The sequence below is a fragment of the Melitaea cinxia genome, chromosome 23 (assembly GCF_905220565.1).
Source record: "Melitaea cinxia chromosome 23, ilMelCinx1.1, whole genome shotgun sequence".
Classification (NCBI taxonomy): domain Eukaryota; kingdom Metazoa; phylum Arthropoda; class Insecta; order Lepidoptera; family Nymphalidae; genus Melitaea; species Melitaea cinxia.
In genome coordinates, this window is record NC_059416.1 from 7,860,002 (window position 1) to 7,882,969 (window position 22,968).

Genomic DNA, 22,968 nt, shown 5'->3' on the forward strand with positions numbered 1-22,968 from the left:
CACCTATCAATGATTTAGGTAAAATTTTGGTAGTTTGAGATTTTAAATTTTTCTCCTGGATAAATCGAAGGTAGTTCATTCGTACACTGCACTGTCGATAATTTGCAGGATGACTTTCTCCACAATTGCAACACTGAGCTGGTTGTGTGCGATCCTTTTTTGGGCAGTCATTAGTAAGATGTTGTTCCTTACATTTGACACACCGGGGAGTAAGATTGCAGTTCTTCGATGAGTGTCCAAATCCCTGGCAACGAAAACATTGAGTTCCGTATAGGTTTTTAGATTGGTATTTACGTATTTGAATTACACAATTGCTAATGTATTTTATTTGCTTGAAGCGCTTAATATCACTACCAGGAGGGAGTTGAACAAAATAAGGTGGACATGTGGTATTACTTCCATTCGGTGTTTTCATTTTGCGAACAATGACATCAGCAAACCCAAGAGCGTTGAGCTCTTCCTGTAAGTACGGCTCAACGTAAGCTGGTAGTCCAAAAATCACTGCTTTAGATGTTCTCTCATCTTTGCGTGAGAAAGTGTGGTAGGGAACATTTTCCGACTTGAGACCCTTTTTAACGGCTTCGTGACTTTCTGGGGAGTAACAACAAACTGCAACTCTGTTATTGCCTCTATATTGTAAATGAAAGGTTGTGCTATATCTACTGATAAGAACCCGAATATCTTCGTGACTCCATTCTTTTTTGAGTTCTATTACAATAGGTGGGGTCTTATGTATATTCTTACGGGCAGTAGTAGCATCTTGAAGTCGTTTGTTTGGGTTATCTGCCGATGAGTTATTGGTTTCCAAAGGGGTGAACCGATTTGTGGTGTTTGTTGGGACCGATGCATTTGCTTCCGCCGGACGTGCAGGTCTCTTTGGTATTTCCCAATGCGAGGTGTCACTGGGAAAATCGTTAGGTCGTTTCCCAAGTGAATTCGATCTTTGCAGAAAACGCTCCATGATAACAATAACCTAATCAAAAGTATCGATATCGAGGAGCGTGTTTCCCATCACTAAATTTTTTGTCACTAGTTTTAATAATTGGCTTAGCAAACACGTACGACTACGATGAGCGCGTACCATATACTGGTTTTTTTTTAATTATTATTTTATTTCATACAAAAATTTAATAAGTGAGAAAAAATAAAATGAATATGGTACATCGTAAGACCGAGTGAAAAAAGATAGTTAGTCAATCCTTTGAAAGCAGTGTGTTGACTTGCTTACTAAGTGCTCTGATCAATGGTTCGCAAGTTTTCTAGTAGATAGTCTTAGTATCAAGCCTACTTAATACGAGCACGTCTTTGTTTCAACAGAAATAAAGATTAGTACCTATTTTATACTGCAATATATCTATATAAAAAAAATCACAAAAATGTATTTACGAGCATATATTCTGAACGACGGCATCAAATTGAATTTTTTTTTTGGTAGGAGGTTTATAGGTACTTAACTTACACAGTATAATTTGAAAATGATTATTTACAAAAAAGGGCAAACGAATAATTGGTTTTTACGTTTTACTAAAACGTAAAAACGTTACGTTTGCTGTATTAAATAAGTGTGTTTGCTGGCAAATGAAAAAAAACCGACTTCAATTACATCGACAAGTAATAGAATGTAGGTAAACGAAAAAATAGTCATGTAAACACGCATTATCAAAGATTACTCCAAAAGTTGTACTCTGATCTCGATGAAATTTAAATGTGACCACATGATAAAATCGGTACAACCAGTAAAAAGTTATGCGGAGTTACCCTCGATTTCTCTGGGATCCCATCATTGATCCTGGTTCCTTATCTTGGTACAACACCAGGGATATCTACTTTCTAACAAAAAAAGAATTATCAAAATCGGTTCATAAACGACGAAGTTATCCCCGAACATACATAAAAACAGAAATATATACGATCGAATTGAGTAACTTCCCCCTTTTTTGAAGTCAGTTAAAAAATATATGACGGTTTGAGTTTTCAAAATATATATGTGTACTAGCTGTCTCCGCAAACGTTGTTTTGCCAAATATTAATCCTTATATTATATTATATTATCCTTATATTATATTATCCTTAATCTCCCAGTTATAACTAAGGGGTATGAAAAATAGATGTTGACCGATTCTCAGACCTACCCGATATGCACACGAAATTTCATAAAAATCGGTCCAGCCGTTTCGGAGGAGTATTGTAACTCACATTGACACGAGAATTATATATATACGAGTAAGATTATGTATTTTTAAGTTCTTTTAAGAAGTTAATTTATAATATTTTATCTCAGATATCTATACTTTTGATTTCTCGAAGATGAACTTAGTCGTGAAAATATAACGTACCTACAAATTTTCATATTTGGGATAAAATAATACTATAACTAGGTATTCTGTAGAATATTCATTTAGAAAGTGGATTGTAAAGCTACGTTAAGCTTTGTTGAAGAACACAATTTCATTTCCACAAGAGGCTCGATCACACCAGGCTGTGATATTCTTTAACATATTCTAGAGTTTTTTTTTTTTTTTTTATGTCACTAGGTCGGCAAACAAGCGTACGGCTCACCTGATGGTAAGCGATTACCGTAGCTTATAGACGCCTGCAACACCAGAAGCATCGCAAGCGCGTTGCGTGAACACAATACTGCTTGAAAACAGTATTATTTTGCTGTGATCTTCTGTAAGGTCGAGGTACTACCCCAGTCGGGCTGCTCCATATTTTGAGCAGGAAATTCCTGCTGTGCCCTACCTCAGTTAAAAGTTTTCTGCGATGGTATAAAAAATGTACTCATTTTTGTTTGATCGTATAATTTTTTGGTAAACTTAAATCTTTAAGCAATTTTACTATTTTTAAACCAGCTAAAGCCTGATATAGAAAGTATTATCTTATTCTTAGTATGAATTAAAATAAAATTATTTCCGTTTACTTTTGCAATACTAGAAAAAAAATAGCGCCAATGTTATCGTCTAATTATAGAAAAAGGAACCGAAAGAAAATCCACTGACTGTCTCAAACAAGATCATTCTGATTCTACAAAATATCGCAACAGAAAAACTGCTTTTAGTGTAAGTCGAGATGATTAAAGACATAAACATATAAATGAGCAAATTAACTTTAGGGAACTCGCAGACATAAACATTTATGTACGTTAACAAAGATAGTATATAGCTAACATTAGAGGACGTTCTTACTTCGACTGAATGTGTACTGCGTCATTATTAACGATATTTTCGCCAATTGTAGCTGTTTATGATAAAATATTATTATCATGAATCTTGGAATGTATGTCGGCTATCATATTTTAATTGTAACTAATATTTTTTTATTTAAATAGAACCTAAATAGGTATGCACTATTCGTAGACGTCCAAGATAATATTTCTTTAGTCAATACTTTTTACTACAATAGTATTCAAAAAGACTTCAAATGTTGTCAATTGTTAAATATATATAACTTTTATATTAAATTTATAGTCTGAAGTGTACTCTCCTTGGAGCCAAAGAGTTTGTTTGAACGTACTGACCTTCGAAACTGCTTCGAAATGGAAAAATCTTTTGATGTTCGATATACCATTTACCAAGGTAAACTATAAAGCTATAAATATATATATATATTTCTTAAAATTAACGCGGTTGAAATCGTGGGGAACAGATAGTAATAAATTTTAAATAGAGACCTATATACTACAACCCAAACATTTATACATTTCTTAGACAAATATTTGTAATAAGTGAAAATATAGAAACTGTTCGAAATATCAAAACTCAAGTTTTGAGTTGAAACGTAAATAAAGTTATATTTAATAAATCTTCGAGTCCTTGACAATACGGTCACTTGAGAAGCCTAACAAAGTTATTAATTTACATGATGATGATGTTGATCAAAACATTTCGGACGGTCAAATACGCTATCAGTAAAATATGAGGAACTGTTAATTTAGTATCTTACAATTCTAGTTTTGCTGGCATGAAATTTACTAATGGTATAACTAATTTTTTTAAAGCAGAGCAAAATTTTTACAATATTTTTTTATCTATTCCTTTTTCTGAAATTTACATTAAAAATTATCCTCTATGTTATAAATAGTCATCATTTTTTTCTCAAAAATCCACTTTTGGTTCTTTTTCCTGTGCTTTTATTTGATTAACTGATAAAAAAATTGCGGTTGCCTGGTCCGCTGATTGTCTGCACACTGTCTGTCTCTCCTACTTATTAATTTATTATTATAGTTCATTTATTATTTAAACTAGCGACCCGCCCCGGCTTCGCACGGGTGCAATGCTAATACTAAATATACTAGAGAATGTCTTTATTTATAGTGTGAAGCTAGCTTATGACATGGTTATTAACATAATAACAACAACATTCAAATATACGTCGTTAGATTACACGTAGTTACAGAATGCGTTGAAGAAATAAAGGTTCACTGCTCGTTCCTCGTAGGTGATAGTGTGATAATATGTAGCCTAAATGTTGACCCGACTTCTTAATAATATTCGTTCCAAATTTGAAGTAAATCCATGCAGTACTTTTTGAGGCCCGGCCATACATACAGACAAACAGACAAAAATTCTAAAAAATATATTTTTGGCTTCGGTATCGATTGTAGATCACACCCCAACCAAGTATTCTTTAAAAAAAATATTCAAGGTACAGTTTTGACTTTCCTACCATTTTATTATATGTATAGATTAAACTTCGTAACGTTAATATCAAAAATTTATTATATATCTGTTTTATTTCGGTTGTGTTTGAATACTATATACAAGAATTAGAGTAATATTCAAAGCAAATCCAAAAAATCCGACAACTACAGATTTTATAACATAACAAAAATACCTACTTAAAATCCGGTAAATTTTATACTTTAACACAAAAAAATTTACGTTGAAAATGTTTCAATTAATATACATTACGGTTTGACCCAGATAGATAGAGGCATATGAAAAATCAATCCTCTTCTGCACCCGCATCTAGTTGCCAAAAAACTTTACCGATTGACGAATTTCTCTTTCGCTACTTCAAACTTTATACGAAGTCGATTCTATATGATTGTTTACTGTTTCTAGCGGTTTCTTACTAGTTTACAATAACTTATTTGCCAACACAGTTAAGCAGTTTCGCGGATTAAGACTTTTCCTATACTTACATCACCTCCGGAAGGACTTTTAAGTATAAGTAACGTAATTTAGGAATGGAACATTCAGGCTTTTTCAGTTTAGTCGTGTACAGCCTTTGTCGGCATTTTTTTTTCTTCGAAACAGAATGTGGCAACAATACGTAGCAGTTACGCTGACGATCACTGGTATGCCGTTTTCCTTTTTTGGCCATACAGGTGTATTGTCGTATGGGCGTTTATAGTTGCGTTTTCTTACCTCGCCGCACACTAACATCTTACTGACCGTTAAGTGTTTTCTTTTTATAATTAAAAAAGTATATAATTTTTAAAATCAGCCAGGTAAACTCTGCAATTTGTGTAATCAAAGAAAAGAAATGAAAAAAAAACAAGCTCCTCGAGTTTATGACTATCTATATATTATATATTCAAGTTTGAGCATTAAAAAAAAAAATTTAAAACCGGCCAAATATATTCTGAAATTAGGGGATATAAACAAATAAAAAAAGCTCCTCAACTTTACGACTGTAGACTATGTTAATCAAGTTCGAGCGGTAATGTATTAGCATCGTAAGTATCGAGTCAAATTAATCGTTAATTATGGCACGGCGTGTCGTTAATCACGAGCTCGTTATTAATTAGTTATAAACGATGGATTTATGGTTGTTTCAGTTCAGGTGCTTTTAGTTGCCACACGGAAAGATGTTAAAAAACTATACGTATAACCAGAACGTGATGAGACAAAGCTTAAAAATTAAACCGCGCTTGAACTGAATTGAACTGAATTAGACTTTAAACGTTTACTGAGCAAGGACCTCATTCTCCATACAGAAGGGTTGTAGCTTTCAGCTTATTCTACTACTACTACGCTGCTCCAAAGTAGGTTTGTAGATATTTTTTGTTTCGAAATACTGTTAAGAAACATTCTTACAGATTAAGTTACAATCAAAACCAAAAATTATTTTATTCAAGTTGGGTTCAAAAGAACTTTTGAATCTTTATTTTACAAATAAGACTGCATTTGTTTTAATCAATTATTTATAATTATAGTGAAGCTACCGACGCGACGATTCGAAATGTAGATCATGTAGGGACGAAATGAAAAGAAACTTCGCAGTTACTCTTTAAAAAAAAACTGACGATTATTATAAACTTTGTTGCGCTTTGCATTAAATACATCGTAAATAAATCTTTGTCATTAAATTAACCTTGAACCCGATAATATGCATTACGAACGAAATCGATTCTGAATGTCTAGAAATTGAGAAAAGAACCGCTGATTGTAAGACTTATATGTATTTTTAACTTAGTAAAAAACAGTTAAATTCGTGTTAACTTGCAATGCCGTAAAATTTTGTACCGTAATTTTTTTTAATCTATAGACTAGCGCTTGACTGTGATCTCACCTGATGGTAAGTGAAGATGCAGTCTAAGGTGGTGCGCGCTTGCCTAGAAGATTCACTCCTGATTTAAAGATACCCAAGTTATAGTTAGTTGGAAAACGGAAGCCGGAAGGGCATTCCAAATTTTTGCGGTGCGTATTAGGAACTAGGAAGCAAAGCGCTTAGTGCGAGATCGTGGAATTTCAACCACATAGCGGTGCAGATTCATGCGATGCCTTGCGGTCCGGTGGTAGAAAGGTAAATGCGGAACCAAACTGTATAGTTCTTGAGCACACTCTCCGAAACATAACCTGTAAAATACCGAGAAACAGGCAACCTTGCGCCGATGTTCGAGACTGAAGTCTAGAGCAAACCAGCGATTGAACGCTACCCCTGGTACCACTGTCACAATTAGAAACCCCGTGGTTATGGAGATATCCATGGTTAAAGTTTTGAGGTTAGAAGAAGAATTTCGCAGCTTTCACGCGTTATTTACACATTTCATATGCGTTTTTTTAACATTTCACATGCTATTTTCACATTTCACATGTTATTTTCACGTATTATAAGCTATTTTCAAAATAAAAACGATCTCGACTCCAAGATCAACAAACGATACAACTTACGTTACTTATGCTCCGTTCCGTAGCTTTCACATGTTATTTTCACATTTCGCACACGATTTTAATATTTCACACGTTAATTTAAGGTTTTCACACGGTTTTTTACCAAACGATACAACTAATGTTTAACAACTCAGAAATAGATGTTTTAATAAAAATGACAGGCCACTTTTCGTTTCGCTCCAAAACAATGTAAGTATAAATTCATTGTTTTTGTTTAAATAACTGTAAAGGCAAAGGTCTAAGACCACACAGCCTTGTTTCATGTTATGTTTTTTACTTAAATATATTTTATTTTTATTTATTTACTGTTAAACATATACGAAAAATATGAGTTATTTTCGTATATGTATAACAGTAATTATATATATTTTTCAACAGTCATTATGTATATTTTTTATTTATTTATTGTCATATAAAATAAACTAAAATATTGAGATATTTTAGTTTATTTTATATGACAATAAATAAATAAAAAATTACACCGTTTATAGACATAGTTTTGTTACAAAAAAAGAAAAACCCTAACGTATCTAATTTAAAAATTACACCGTTTATAGACATAGTTTTGTTACTAAAAAAAAAAAAAAAAAAAAATAGTCTTAACCTATCTAATTTAAAAATTACACCGTTTATAGACATAGTTTTGTTACTAAAAAAAATAACCCTAACCTATCTAATTTAAAAATTACACCGCTTATAGACATAGTTCTTTTAGTATAAAAAAATAACCCTAACCTATTTAATTTAAAAATTACACCGTTTATAGACATAGTTTTGTTACTAAAAAAAATAACCCTAACCTATCTAATTTAAAAATTACACCGCTTATAGACATAGTTCTTTTAGTATAAAAAAATAACCCTAACCTATCGAATTTAAAAATTACACCGTTTATAGATATAGTTTTGTTAATAAAAAAATAACTCTAACCTATCTAATTTAAAAATAACACCGTTTATAGACATAGTTTTGTTTCTAAAAAAAAACCCTAACCTGTCTAATTTAAAAATTACACCGTTTATAGACATAGTTTTGTTACTAAAAAAACCCTAACCTATCTAATTTAAAAATTACACTATTTATCGACATAGTTTTGTTACAAAAAAAATAACCCTAACCTATCTAATTTAAAAATTACACCGTTTATCGATGTAATTTTATAACAGTAAATAAAAATAAAATATATTTAATTAAAAAACATAACATGCAATAAGGCTGTATGGTCTTAGACCTTTGCCTTTAGAGTTATTTAAACAAAAACAATGAATTTATGCTTACATTGCTTTGGAGCGAAATGATAAGTGGCGCGTCATTTTTTTTTAAAGCATCTATATCTCAGTCATTAAACATCAGTTGTATCGTTTGTTAAAAAACCGTGTGTAAACAATATCTTAAAGTCTGAAATGTTTATATCAGGTGCGAAATGTGAATATAACATCTGAAAGCTACGGAACTAAGCATGTTTACCGCAAGTTGTATCGTTTGTTGATCTTGGAGTCAAGATCGTTTTTACGTATTCATGTTCGAAAACAACTTATAAAGTTGCGAAACGGCGCATATGGGTGGCACTCTCCATAGCTAAAGGTGAGCTAAGGTGAAGTCAGACGCGGAGCTATAATAATAGCTTTAAATTCTTCCTCCATTCTCAAAATTTTAACCATGGATATCTCCATAACCATGGGGTTTCGAAGTGTGGCAGTGTTACCTCGTATAGCTTACCCTACACCCTCCGTCCTTCACTCCCAAAAACCCCATAATTCGGTTTTTCCTAGTCTAAAGCTTAGCCTCAATATATACATATTATCTATCGCTTCGATATTGGATTTTTTTTTTATTTGTATAGGAATATTATAACAGGTCTAATTACGTTCGAAGATATTTTTAAAATTTCTTGATCTATGTCGTCTATGGCAGCACCTGACGCCATACCATCTGAATAATTCAAAATGAAACTGAGAGTGATTGATTTCATACTACGATCTTTATTCCTAAATTCATCGTGATATCTTTGATAGAAGGAAAGAAAATCTAAATGTTTAATTGTGTACAAAGTTTCTGAGAGAGGGTACAGAGGTATTGCATTTTGTTTGTTATTTGCTAATTTTGTGTTAAATAAAAGGAACATGTAAAAACAAAATGAGGTCAAAGTTGTTTTTTTATTAATATATAGAGATAAAATAAAACGCGTAAACTACTGCGACCAGGATTAATTGATAACTGCAAGAAACATTTCAAAAAGACTTACAACATTTTAAACGTATAAGTGGCATAGAAATCGTCTTTGCACATTGAAAGCTTTTGCCCAAACAACCGAATAAAATATATTTGAAACTCACCTTATGGCAGAGTACGTCGATGTCTAATTCGTTGGCGACATCTTTAATGAGGTCCATGAAAAGATCTGCCTCATCGAGCTGTCTTTGCGCGGAGCTGCTTGGCGACCGTGATCTCTGTAAGGACAAAATTTACCTTAGTATGCTCTTATTATAAGGACGATAAAGACATTTGGTTCTGGCTGTTGTCCTAGCGATTAAATTTTTGTATACACACAGACAAATATATTTTTCATTAATTTGACGAGTTCTGATATCATATTGAGGTTGGTAAGGATTAATGCTGTATGATTGATTTATTATGGAATGTTAACGATTATCGTTATATTTCGACCAATTTGCGAAAAAAAAAAACCTTAACAAATTTAGTAGTAACCTAAACATCCCACATTAATAGTTTTTGAGATGTTCTATCTATTGATAAAAAAAACCCATGAAAATCCGCTTAGTAGACTTTGCGTTTATCGCGGTCAGATAGACAGACGCAGCTAGGGATTTTATTTTATTATATGTAATATTAAGATAGCAAGTATCAGCATAATCAAGAATTGGTAATAGGAGACTATGTGCAAGAGCAATTTTAGTAGAAATGGGTAGAAGATTACGCAATCTGCGGAGAGACCCAAAATATATGTAGGTATTCTCATGTGGAATTTTTTTCGCGTTTGCTTTATTTTATAGCCTCGTATATAGCCGCTATATATTTTATAGGGTCTTTTTAAAATTGAAATATAGAGGGAAATAGGAAACGCAATTCCGCGCAAGGAGTATCGTCTTGGGTATTGCCTTCACTCCAATGCAATTTAAAAAAGTAAATATCGTATATTATTTCTTAAAACGAGAAAATATTTAGTCTTTTTCAATATTACAGAACAAATCTAGAAAGAATATATATTTTTTTGAGATCGTTTTTAGAATATTTTAATATATATTAAATAATATATATTCAAGTAAATATTTAATGAAAAAATAAGTTAAATATTTGATTAATGTAAAAGCTCCATTATTTTTTATATTATTATACGAAAAACCTTGCTAACAGAATTTAATGTAATTTAAAAATATATTATTGCGATTACATTTTTACTTGTAAAAGGTATGCTAATTATAAAATACGAAAAATTTCTCTAAAGTTGAAATTAATTTAAGAGTTCTCAGAACAGTTTTTCTTTTATCTCCGCGTGTTATTTCATAACAGATAGAATTTTGTTGAAAATTCGTAAATTAGATTACTTTGTCTTCAAACACGCCCACGACGTTATATTTAAACAATAACACAGTATTTCAAAGTTCACAACCTTTGAAAATGTCCATTTGCTTAGTATATTTCTTTTAATAATTTTAATACTTTTTCCACTTCTTCTGTATAACATAGTACCATATTTAGACTTGCCCTCAAAATATAAATCAAGAATTTATTTATTAAAAATATGAAGATGTCTGTAAATATCATTTTAAAGCTGTATAATTAATTATCTGTCAATTCAATATTGTTGAAAAATTCTTAAGAAGAAAGTAAATAATACAATATCGAAGTAGGAAGAATAATGATTGTTATGTACGAAAATTATCAAATTAGGCCTTGGCCTTACAACGAATAGTTTAGAGTCATGACTTATGTACAAAAAATCATATATGGTCCTAAGGAATTCAATAAATATTAGTTTTTATATATTTATATGTAAATCTAGTAATAGTCTAACTTTGACATCCAATTTCCAATCGAGATTTATGCCTTTTGTTACTTCTGCATATATTTGTAACGACATTGTACTTGCAGGCAAACGAAAAACAACCGACTTCCATTATATCGACAACTAATACAACGTAGGTAGACGAAAAATTAGTCAAGTAAATAAGCATTATCAAAGATTACTCCAAAAGTTGCAATCAGATCTCGAAGAAATTTTAATGTGACCACATGATAAAACATCGGCTTTCGATTAAATGAAAAATCATCAAAATCGGTACACCCAATAAAAAGTTATGCGGATTTTCGAGAATATCCCCCGATTTCTCTGGGATCCCACCACAGATCCTGATTTCCTTTTCATGGTACCAAACTAGGGATATCTCCTTTTCAACAAAAAAAGAATGATCAAAATCAGTTCATAAGCGACGGAGTTATCCCCGAACATACATACAATATATATATATATATATATTGTATGTATGTTATATATATATATTTTTTTTGAAGTCAGTTAAAAAGAATTAAAATTGTAACGAACTTAGAAATTCGAAACCAAAATAGATGGCGCCATGAGCTAAGTAGCGCAAATATTTTGGTTTACCGCCCCTTCAGAGGTAGGTACTGATTAACAATATTCGTCGTGGTAGGCGTAAAATTACGACGCCATTTAGGGACGGGTAACCGTTAATTTGACCCATATTAACCTGATACTATAATTGCTATTTGTTTTAACATTGATTTAATATAATTGTCACGTCTTGTTTCTTGGAAAATCGATGTTTTTGTTTCATCTTTATTAACTAGCTGTTGTTCGTGACTTTGCTGAAATAGAAATTTTTAATGAAATAAATATCTTAAAACATACACACACGATCGTCTGTTCCTATGATAAGCAACTTAACGCTTGTGTAACAGGTAACAGCTGATTGGTATAGCTACATATATATTTTTTTTAAATATACATGGAAATAATACATATATAAATATATAAATACAAATATTACACCCAGACTCAGGCGGGAATCGAACCCGTAACCCGCGGTACAGAAAGCAACTACAAATTGCGCCAACGGTCTAGTCAAAGGAATAACTTTTTGCCCATTTTTGCGATATTTATCATTTTATCATATATTATCATTGGCCTAAGGAATAATAAAGGGCTTTTTTTCAATCTGAACCGTAATTTGATGTTATATTCGGTAGAGATTCGAACCATAATATTTTTTGAGATTCGATACAGCGTTAAACTAAATTCATCAGCTTTATAATATTAGTAAAGGTATACTCGTATTTGCTATTCCAGTCAAAAACTAAAGTTAAAACGTAAATTAGCTAAAGAAACGTTATAGTATATGGCCACTGCATTAATAAACGTAGTTTTAGCTGTCTGCGGTCACTTAGTTACCACATAAGGAAAATCTGTGGTAGTTCTCTAACTAGTAAATAGTTACTGCAAAATGAATTAACACACTACCGTCGCTATATGGTGCGTGTAGCCGTATGTAAGATTTTGATCATTAAAATTCATGTCTTAACTTCTACGGAAATATATGCGTAACTGTACCTTTTATTAAACAAGGGATAGAAGGTAGGACTTATACTTTTATATTATAGAGATAAAGAACCTTCTAATTCAATTTCTAAAATTAGTTTTGCTGGAGATATACTGCTTCAGAGAAATTAGTTATAATATATTATACATATTATATTAAAGTGCTGTGTGGCTACGGCACTAAAGAATTTAGCCACCCCCTCTCTTCCCGTGGGTGTCGTAAGAGGCGACTAAGGGATAACAAGTTTCCAAAACCATCTTGGAACTTAAGAAGCCGACCGATGGCGGGATAACCATCCAACTGCTGGCTTTGAAATACACAGGCCGAAGACGGGCAGCAGCGTCTTTGGTGCGACAAAGCCAGTACTGCGGTCACCAACCCGCCTGCCCAGCGTGGTGACTATGGGCAAAACACATAAGTTCACATTATTTTTGACGTAAACTTGTGGAGGCCTATGTCCAGCAGTGGACTGTATAGACTGTAATGATTATATTAAAGAGTTAGAAAATATATCGAAATCTAATTTAGATTAGGTCATGCATATATGTATGTCTCTTATAGAATAGTTAAAGGAATACATACATCCGAAACATTGACTTTAAATCATCATGATCTACGAATGAAATTTTGACGAAATTTGCAAACCGAAGACGAATGAAACGCAGTGATCTATACAAATAAATAAAATTGGAGTGTCTGTTTATAATATTAAATAAACCGCTTTTTACTAAATTCATATTATGTATATACACGGTACATATACCAAAATATCATTTTTTACAATTTTTGTCTGTCTGTCTGTTTGTTCTGGTTAATCTTTGAAACGGCTGGACCGATTTGGACGGGATTTTCATTGGCAGATAGCCGAGGTAATAAGGAATAGCTTGGGCTACTTTTATTTTAGATTTTTTTTTTTAATTTATAACTCTGCAAACTGATGAATAACTATTTTACTAATTTCACGCGGACGAAGTCATGGGCACAGCTAGCATAGTATGACATTGAAAAATTACAAATTTACGCTTAACACAATTTATAAATAAATAAATGTCTTATAACTACACACACGGTCGTCTGTTTCCATGGTAAGCAACTTGATGCTTGTGTTACAGGTAGCAGACGACTGTTATTTGTATATTATTTTTTTGATAAATATATAGAGAAATAATAAATACATATATAAATACAAATATTACAACCCAGACTCAGGTGGGAATCGAACCCGCAACCCGCGGAACAGCAAGCAGGGCCACTACTAACTGCGTCAACGGGCTAGACGATAAACAAACAATGTAATGTGTATAGATTATAAATGATACATACTCAGATGATATATACATTAAAGTAAATATTTGATTATAGATATGAGTCGTAAAATTAATAAGTACCTACTGCACCGTATTTAAGAACTCTTTCACGGAAGAATGAGACGTAATCACTGAGTGATATTTCAACGGGAGAAACACTTCATTGGCCTTTTTTCCTACTTTTCGAAAATGTCCGTTTTAACAGACAGCTGTCGTTCGTTATTCGTGATAAGATGTTCTAATTTTGCGAAGACTTTATTTCGGGATACTTTGAAAAAAAAAATCAGTCTTTTTCCACACTTAGTTTCCTAGAGAAATGCTTCATAAATGCAATTATTTCATAATTTTTAGACATACATATAGCTCTTGCTTGATTCTTACTTTTATATTAACGTAAAAAAGCAAAAATTGTAAAAAAAAATCTTTGATAAAATGATTTAAAATATGAAATAGTATACAATACTAAACACGTGTTAAATACAACATAAAACTATGATAATATACAGATAATAATAACAGAAGAAGTTTTTATTGCAAAAAATGTTTGTAAGTAATTCTTCTGGTGTATGTCACACACTGCTGGGGCGAAGCCATTGATAAACATGGTGAGGCGCTCGCTGTATCACTAGATATCTCGAAGGCCTTCGACAGGGTTTGGCACGCAGGTCTCCTTAGCAAACTTCCTGCTTACGGCATCCCTGCTGACTTTTGTAGCTGGATTTCAGACTTTTTGAGTGAACGGTCGATCAGAGTGGTCGTGGACGGCTGCTCCTCTGACCTCAAGGTTCTGTTCTCTCTGCAACTCTTTTCCTGCTCCATATTAACGACATGCTACGACCAGGCATTGCTGGATACGCAGATGACAGTACGATTGTTGAGAGATATTTGTCCAGCGCAAAAGACAGCAGGGACGTAATACGTTCTCAGAGAGAGGCCATGGTGGAACGAACAAATTCAATACTGGGGCAAGTATCCCAATGGGGTGATTGCAACCTGGTCACGTTCAACGCCGCCAAAACGCAGGCCTGTTTGTTCTCCACCAAACGGAGTCCTTTCAACTTGACTCCTACTTTCCGTGGTACACCTGTCCCTGTATCCGATACCCTCGACCTCCTCGGCATAGAGTTGAATTCTAACCTCAACTTTGGCAATTACATTGAGTCCAAAGCGCAAACTGCGGCCAGAAAGCTTGGCATCTTAAATAAGGTTAAGCGATATTTCACGCCTAAACAGCTTCTTACGCTATACAAAGCTCAAATCCGATCGTGCATGGAATATTGTAGTCACTTGTAGGATGGCTCAGCTAAATATCAACTCGCCACACTGGACTCAGTGGAACGCAGAGCCAAGCGGCTAATCGGTAATGCCAGTTTGGTGAAATCTCTTCATACTCTGGCTCACCGAAGAAAGGTTGCCAGTCTAACGGTCTTTTACAGGTTGTACTTTGGAGAGTGTGCCCTGGAGCTGCACGAGCTCATACCCCTATCTCCTTTCTTCCATCGGACTTTCAGACGTACCGCAGGCTTTCATCCCTACCTGATTGATATACCTTTCATACGTACAAAGCGCTTCGAATCATCTTTTTTAATGCGCACAGCCAAGGAATGGAATTCCCTGCTGTTCGGTCTGTATTTCCGAGTTCATACAACCCGAACATGTTTAAAGCGCGAGTGAACAGGCTTCTTCTGGGCGAACTCGCTCCATCTTCGACCTCGTCTGTGCTCTAGAGCTAGACTGAGGTCAAGAGTAAGCCCATATCATAATTAAAAAAAAAAATGTATAAAATGTTGTATGTTTTAGTTAATTTACCTTTTGTGAGAATGATAAAAAGTTAGTTCATAATGGTTTTTTTTTTGTAATATAACGCATGTCACCTCAATATACGCAAAATCACGAAACCGAAATGAATCTGTTGTGCAAATATTTTCACGAACAACGGTACTTCAATTGAGCCTCTGACAAACAATTCAGACGCGTGAAGTCGCTTCAAAGGCAAAAGGGACCAACACTCTCACAAACGAAGCGATTGTTAGTTGATGTAAAAATGACAATTTACATAATACCTACCCTAAAAATAGAAGCTAAAATATTACTATATTCGTCGCAGCATAATTTTAAAATGAATTGTATGAATTAAAAAAAATAAGAAACGTCAAGTAAAAAGTATGTAAATCAAGATGAAACTTATTAGAAAAAAATAGATAGGTACTACTTTTTCTTAGATATCTTTAAGTTTAGGTATTAATCTAACTCCTGACTTTTACACTAGTATAAAACAAAAATAGTCAAAAACGCGCCAAATAAAACTCATGATTTTCTATATGAGAAACCACAGATAATATCGAAAAAGCAGCCTTTGTCATAGACGATAAATAATGAATGCAAATAACAGAAAAAAAAAGTTGCGTTAATTTGCGTGCCAAGGAGTTGGGAGTTGCTATACCATTTATTCTTTCTATATATATTCTTTCTTTGTTTTAGTTAAATGTGGTTTTTTTGCATTCCATTAAAGGCTTGAACGAAAAATCGTTAAAACAACGTTAAATGAAAGTAACCCTTCGTCAAGTAAATATACACTCAAAATATGGGCTGCGAGTTTAAATCTTTGTGGCAGGAGCTTCCATTATAACAAGAAATTCTAGTTATTTTACTGTACATATTTTTATACATCATTTTTAGTACACTTGAGACCTTCAAACATAAAAAATAGGTAACAAAAAAAAAACCAAATAAAGAAATTTAAACCTCAGTTTTTTTAATATTATAAACATAATATTATATTCATATATTTTTTTTATATCGTCATTATAGACAATACACGTAAAACAGTTTTTAAGCGACCTTCTTTTTTATATAACTATGTCGGCAAACAAGCGTGCCTGATGGTAAGCGATTACCGGAGCTTATAGACACCTACAACAGCAGAAGAATCGCAAACACGTTGCCGACCCTATCCCTAATCCCTCCCAGCAGCTCTGGTCACCTTACTTACCAACAGGTACACAAGACTGCTTGGAAACAGTTTTATTTAGCTATGGTCTTCTGTAAGGTCGAGGTACTACCCCAGTCGGGCTGCTCCATATTTTGAGCAAGAAATTTCCTGCTGTGCCCTACTTCAGTAATCAATTTTTAAGTAAAATATCTATTTCATTATATTAATAATAATTCATTATATAAATAATTTTCAAACGTCCATCTTTACAATAAAATATTTTGATTTTGAATATACTTTATAATGTATTTCATTTCCCAAGAAGTCATTGATCTTAACTTTTTTTATTTTGAATTTCATAAAACGAAAAAGGTTAACGTAAAATTAAGTATTTAATTGTGTTCACTCGCTATAAAAGAAAATAAAGATAACATTTTACAACGACAAGTAATAATCCGTAATGGTAACGGTAATCGAAAAAAAAATATAGTTAATTGTCTCAAATATCAAACGGTATTCATCAGATTTTGTTGAAATTTATATAGGACAAAGAATCATGATAATCGACACACCCAGTAAAAACTTACCTACCTTTTTCGAAGTCGGTTAAAACTATAAAAATTAATAACCAAACATTTACCAAAATGAATTTCATTATGACCAAAGGTTTCAAAATATCAATAATTTCGTACAACCGCATTTATTCACGTCACGTATAGAACGCAATTGCGAGACAAAGGAAACTCAATCTCCCCGTCTGGTTCAACGAGTGTGGTGGCGTACTGTACGTTTGTTATTTTAATAAGATTTATAATTTTGTTGTCAATGAAATATGTCGTTTTTTATTATATTAATTGAGAGTGTATATTTTTAGTTTTAAATGAGATAAACATTAAAACATAATATGAAACGTTATTTGGATTTATAAACATGACTCGGGTACTTTTGAATAATGCAGGACGTATTTTTTTATGAACGCATGAGATGAATTATAAATTATTTGAGTGCATAAATTAAAGTATAATAAATTCTTTTTTGAACTTATGTCGTTGGTAATAGTAGTAGTTAGTAGAATTTCAAGTCGACCTGTATGATTTAGGTTTCGCTTTTGAGGTTGTATATATTAGCTTTACGTAGAATGAAGAAAACCCGAAGAATTTCGTTTTAGGCGGTCGAGATTTCAATCTCAATAAAATTTAGAAGATATAAGAAATAGTTTAAGTAGAATAAGTAAATAGTTTTAGTAGAATAGTAAATAGTTTATTTTGACGTACAATTTAACTTTAATCAAAAAAAAAAAAAAAACAAGAATACTATAATAGTTTAAGGTTTTAATAATGCAGTACAATTATGTCATGACTTATTTGACACCCTAAAGCATCGTTAGATCAAATAGTAACACAATATAATTCGTCGACGATTCACAATGTGTTAAAAGAACAGAACAGATAACTAGTCATTTTGGCAATATATGTAAATAAAATTATTACATCTATATCAATCTGAATCTGTACTAATATTATAAAGCTGAACAGATAGCCCATTTATCGAGGAAGGCTATAGGCTATAAGTCAAATACGAATTACCAATATGTCAGATGTTTAAATCCGATAATCGTTATCTAATATTTGTCACCGGAACTGTTTCAGTCGTGATCTAAAATAGCTACTATACTTATTTAGGTATAGCTTATCTTAGTAGCGCATTTATGGTACTGTTTCAGTCGTAACCTAAGCTAGCAACTTGAATGCATTTACGCTTTATATGTTCGTAGAAAGGCGTAGAAATTAAAGCATATATTTTATTGTTTGCTATAATGACACCATCAATAATACATCGATTTTGTTGAAAATACTTAATTCATTTGAGAATACATTCTTACAATATTTATATTACGATTCCATCATAATATTCGTATCGGCTCAGGTTATAGTGATGTGCTAGTTTTACACATTTACTTTAGTATTTCTACTGTATTTTAATGTTATATAGTTTTATATTATTTAATAATTATAATGTTATAGAAATAAACAAAATCAAAATTTAATATTTAAAAACAGTTAATATTAATGATAGTTACAACATTTTTATTATATCACTAACTGCAAAAAATCACGTAAGATGAAAAAATATAATATTAATAGAAAACCACATAGCAAGCAATCGAAAAACATAGAAACATCTATAATTAAATATCTAGTACATTGCGTTGCCGATGTTGAGAAAAGAAATTACTAATAGACATACTCATAATATATTTGTAAGAATTATTCGTTTTATAAATAGTACGAGATGCAGAGATCAGGTGAGAATCGATTTTTATAATAAACTAGAAGTTCTCTGTATATTTTCTGCTTATTTTCTACGTGCATAATTCTTCAGGTGAAAATACACCTTACCACCTACTCTTATTGACACTTATCTTTTTTCATATAAATAATAAATATACTTATAATTATTTATAGTAGTTCACATAATATTGTTTCAATAAAGAACCAATCGCCAGGATAAGAGCAAGTGGGAATAAATCATAATTAACTTTTTTTATAACTTTACTTGAAAGTAACATTGAATGGAATTGATTCTGCATATTTCAAATGTCAGCCGCAAATAATAGTTGAAGCGTAACTTGGAGTGTTCCAGGATTAAAATTTAATATTTTTCACTCGCATTTTTATATTTTGCGATTTTGCAACAAAAAATCTTTGCCCAGAAGTGGGACGGTACAAGTTGAATCGATCAATCAACCAATCTACCAATCCCGCAATTAATCAATTTAAGTTTATGTCGAAGGCAGTAAGTTAAATATTTTGTAAGCAAGATATACAAGTAACGAGATAATTTATCACTGTCATAAAATGTTTCAATTCAAACGTTTCGTTCATCTCGAATATTAATTAATGACTGAGTCTTAAAAGCTTCGTTACTTGGTTGAAACATTTAGTAGTTGAAAACGTGTTTTCATAACTCTCTTATATGTTACTGTAGAAAATATTTCTGAATCTTCTGTGGCAAGTGATATAATTCAAAAATCATCATTTTATCGAAGAACAAAAACAAGGTTTTAAAAAATTTTTGTTTGTGAACTAAATAGGTTTAGGTTCAATTTGAGTATTTTCTTTTGTAGACTAAAACATGTTCAATGTTCATTTAAGTTTTTTGGTGAATATTTAATTTTAAAGGTACTTCACGATAACAAACTTTTAAATTGTGTCTTTTTTCAGAATTTACGAAGTATTTTAATTCTGGTTTAAATGATACTTGATACAGTTAAACTATTTTACTTACAACTTGACTTTGTGTAAATTCTAGAATAATAATCATAGCATAATTTATTTCCTCAAAAAAAAAAAGAATATAACTTTAATATATTTTATATATATGTATCTAATTCTTTTAAAGGTTTAAAAGGATTAGATACATAAGTATTAAGAAAAATTTAACGAAAATGTGTAATTTGATATAATCACACTTAAGTCACAAAATAGAATATAGAAATGTTGCATAAAATACCTCTAGAATGTTGATGATTCATTACCTGACTAAGGGGTACAACTTGACAAATATCTCTATCTATCTATATCTATTCACGAAATATAGACGTATCAATCACTTTGCAAAAAAAATATTTCCGTAACTATAGCAGATAAAAGAACGTAAATTAGACCAAAAAACATCACGTTAAAATCGCAAAAAGGGTATAACTCGACTTATATAACTCATCACAGGAGGCACAGATTTAGTTCCAACCAAATAGAAACGACAAGCATTTTATGTGGCTTGAAATACTCAGTTGTGATAATTTGGAAATTGGTTAATAAAAGCTCTAATTGGCCTTAAATCACCTCTTAAATGAGCCGAAATATTCGAAAATTAAAACTTTCCTATTTAGTGAAACGTTCTACGTGCAGTAAGCAGTAGAGCGAGTGAGTATATCACCAAATATTCATATTTACGAGTGAGTATCTCTGCTTATTAGTGCAAATTTTGTTTACAATCTGTTGTATCCAGTCAAGATTTTCCATGACACATGAGACATATTTATTATAACTACATACAATCTGTATATACATAATGTTCATAATGGATATCTATTATCTATATTTATATGATTTTTAATATAAGGTTTAATTTTTAAAATGAAATAAAAGAAATAAACTTCTGAGCTGTATTATCCTTTACTTGTTTTAAAAAGTTTTTGTATTGTATTCATATGCTCATTGTATTTTATACCATTCATTATTTCGTAAAAAAGGTCTTCAATCTTCGGAGTAAGCATATTTTATCTTATTATGTCAAAATGCGTTATAGATAAAAAGAAATATTCATTGTAATACTTATTCAGTTTGTCAAGATATGCGAATTCAGATAAAGTTCAACTCTTTCTTTGTTAATAATATTATTTTATTTAAAAATTTCACTGTCGCTAGCCAGAACCCTCATATTAGCCCTCGTCATGGATAGCACAAAGGGTCATTTGACTGTTATATTCACATCACAGGGATTTAGGGTAAGGTTTTGATAATATATACTTTTTTATCTTCACAATAGTTTTGCCATGTTTACTTGTTTACATAGTGATATAAAAGATGTTTGGAAAGGAACGTATGAAAAGTGGATCTATAAATAAATATTTTATAAATATTACATGTATTTTGAATGATATCAAAAGATTTTAAAAGCATGTGGTAATAAATAAAAATGCTGTTTCCTATTTGTACAGCTGAAAAAGGTAAAGATCGCTTCAAACGTTTTGCGAAATGGAATCGGCTCAAATCGTCCATGTATGCGACAAACGGAGCGATAGGGTTGGCACATATCAAAAATATTTAAACTATATTAAATCTTGGAACGAATCCAAAAAATACATTATGCGGATGGAAGATTATTATAAGATGCTTTGCGACGGCAGATTTATTGTTTGATGATAATTTTTTTGAAAAGTAGCGTTTTTAAGGAATATTTTAATATTTTATAATGTTTAATATAATTTCTTATTTCTACTTCAAGTCATCAAGCTTGTCCTTGTAGCATCACATTGAAATACAACGAATGAAATAATATAATATACTTTGTATGATGACGATTCAAATATGCTTTTGAAGCTTATATGAAAAAAAAATACTTATTCGTTCTTCAAGAGACTTAGACGATTTATATTCGACATTGACTATTTAAATTTGATTATCCTCAATAGTCCCCTTTTTTTAAATAGAGAATAATAAAGGCGATTCAAAAATAGGATATAAAGTAAATAAATAAATAAAAAAAACTTTTATTTAAACCTTTTTGGTGTACTTCCGCCTTTTTGCCGATTAAATACGAAATATACCAAGTAAAAGGTATTCCTAAATAAATAAGAGGTAAATTAACATTATTTTACATATGGTAACCCTGGCACGGATTGCGGGAGATCGTTCGTTGAACAAATACGTATATTTCGATTCGACGTCTTATTTTCTTTGACAAACAAGTAGTTTATTTTATTTAGATAGCAACACAAGCTGTTTGCCACCGATACTGGTTTTATTCCCTCGTTCGTAAGGATTCTCCTGCACAGCAGCTTGTATAGAGCAGGTATTTTTCTTAATTTTTATTTGCGCAATTCGGTTTCAATCACTTGAAAATAAAAGATATTCATTGTGGTTTTATATTTCGTTTTAAAATAATTGATGATGCTTTTTATACAAGGCTTTATGAATGTACAAGTTTTACACGCAAGCGTACAGCGTTTTCTCGAAACCGACTTCGTCCTAAGTCAAGGTGCGATTTTACTAGGAGACACCTTTACGACGAACGGACATCCCGAGCCCTTCTAAAGGTTCCCCTTCTTTTTTTACGGCCGAGTCTCAGTAACAGACCACCCCACCCGGATACGATCTCAAGGCCGATATTGCCAACAGCACTACATAATTCGAAAAAAAGGACGAAACTTCATTCGATTACAAGAGCAAGAGGCCAACACAAGTGTTATTATATTAGTTATTACTGGAATAAAAATAAAGTCAGTGTATGAACAGCGTTTTATTGCT

General features: G+C 31.8%; 1 protein-coding gene across 1 annotated transcript in view; it reads right to left on the reverse strand.

Moving 5' to 3' along the window:
• Positions 1-22,968, reverse strand: part of LOC123665001 (cGMP-specific 3',5'-cyclic phosphodiesterase-like) — a 96,961-nt gene that overhangs the window by 37,748 nt on the left and 36,245 nt on the right. The window contains exon 2 of the mRNA XM_045599364.1: positions 9,455-9,568. Coding sequence (XP_045455320.1) covers positions 9,455-9,568 — 114 coding nt within the window. The remainder of the gene's footprint in view (positions 1-9,454; positions 9,569-22,968) is intronic.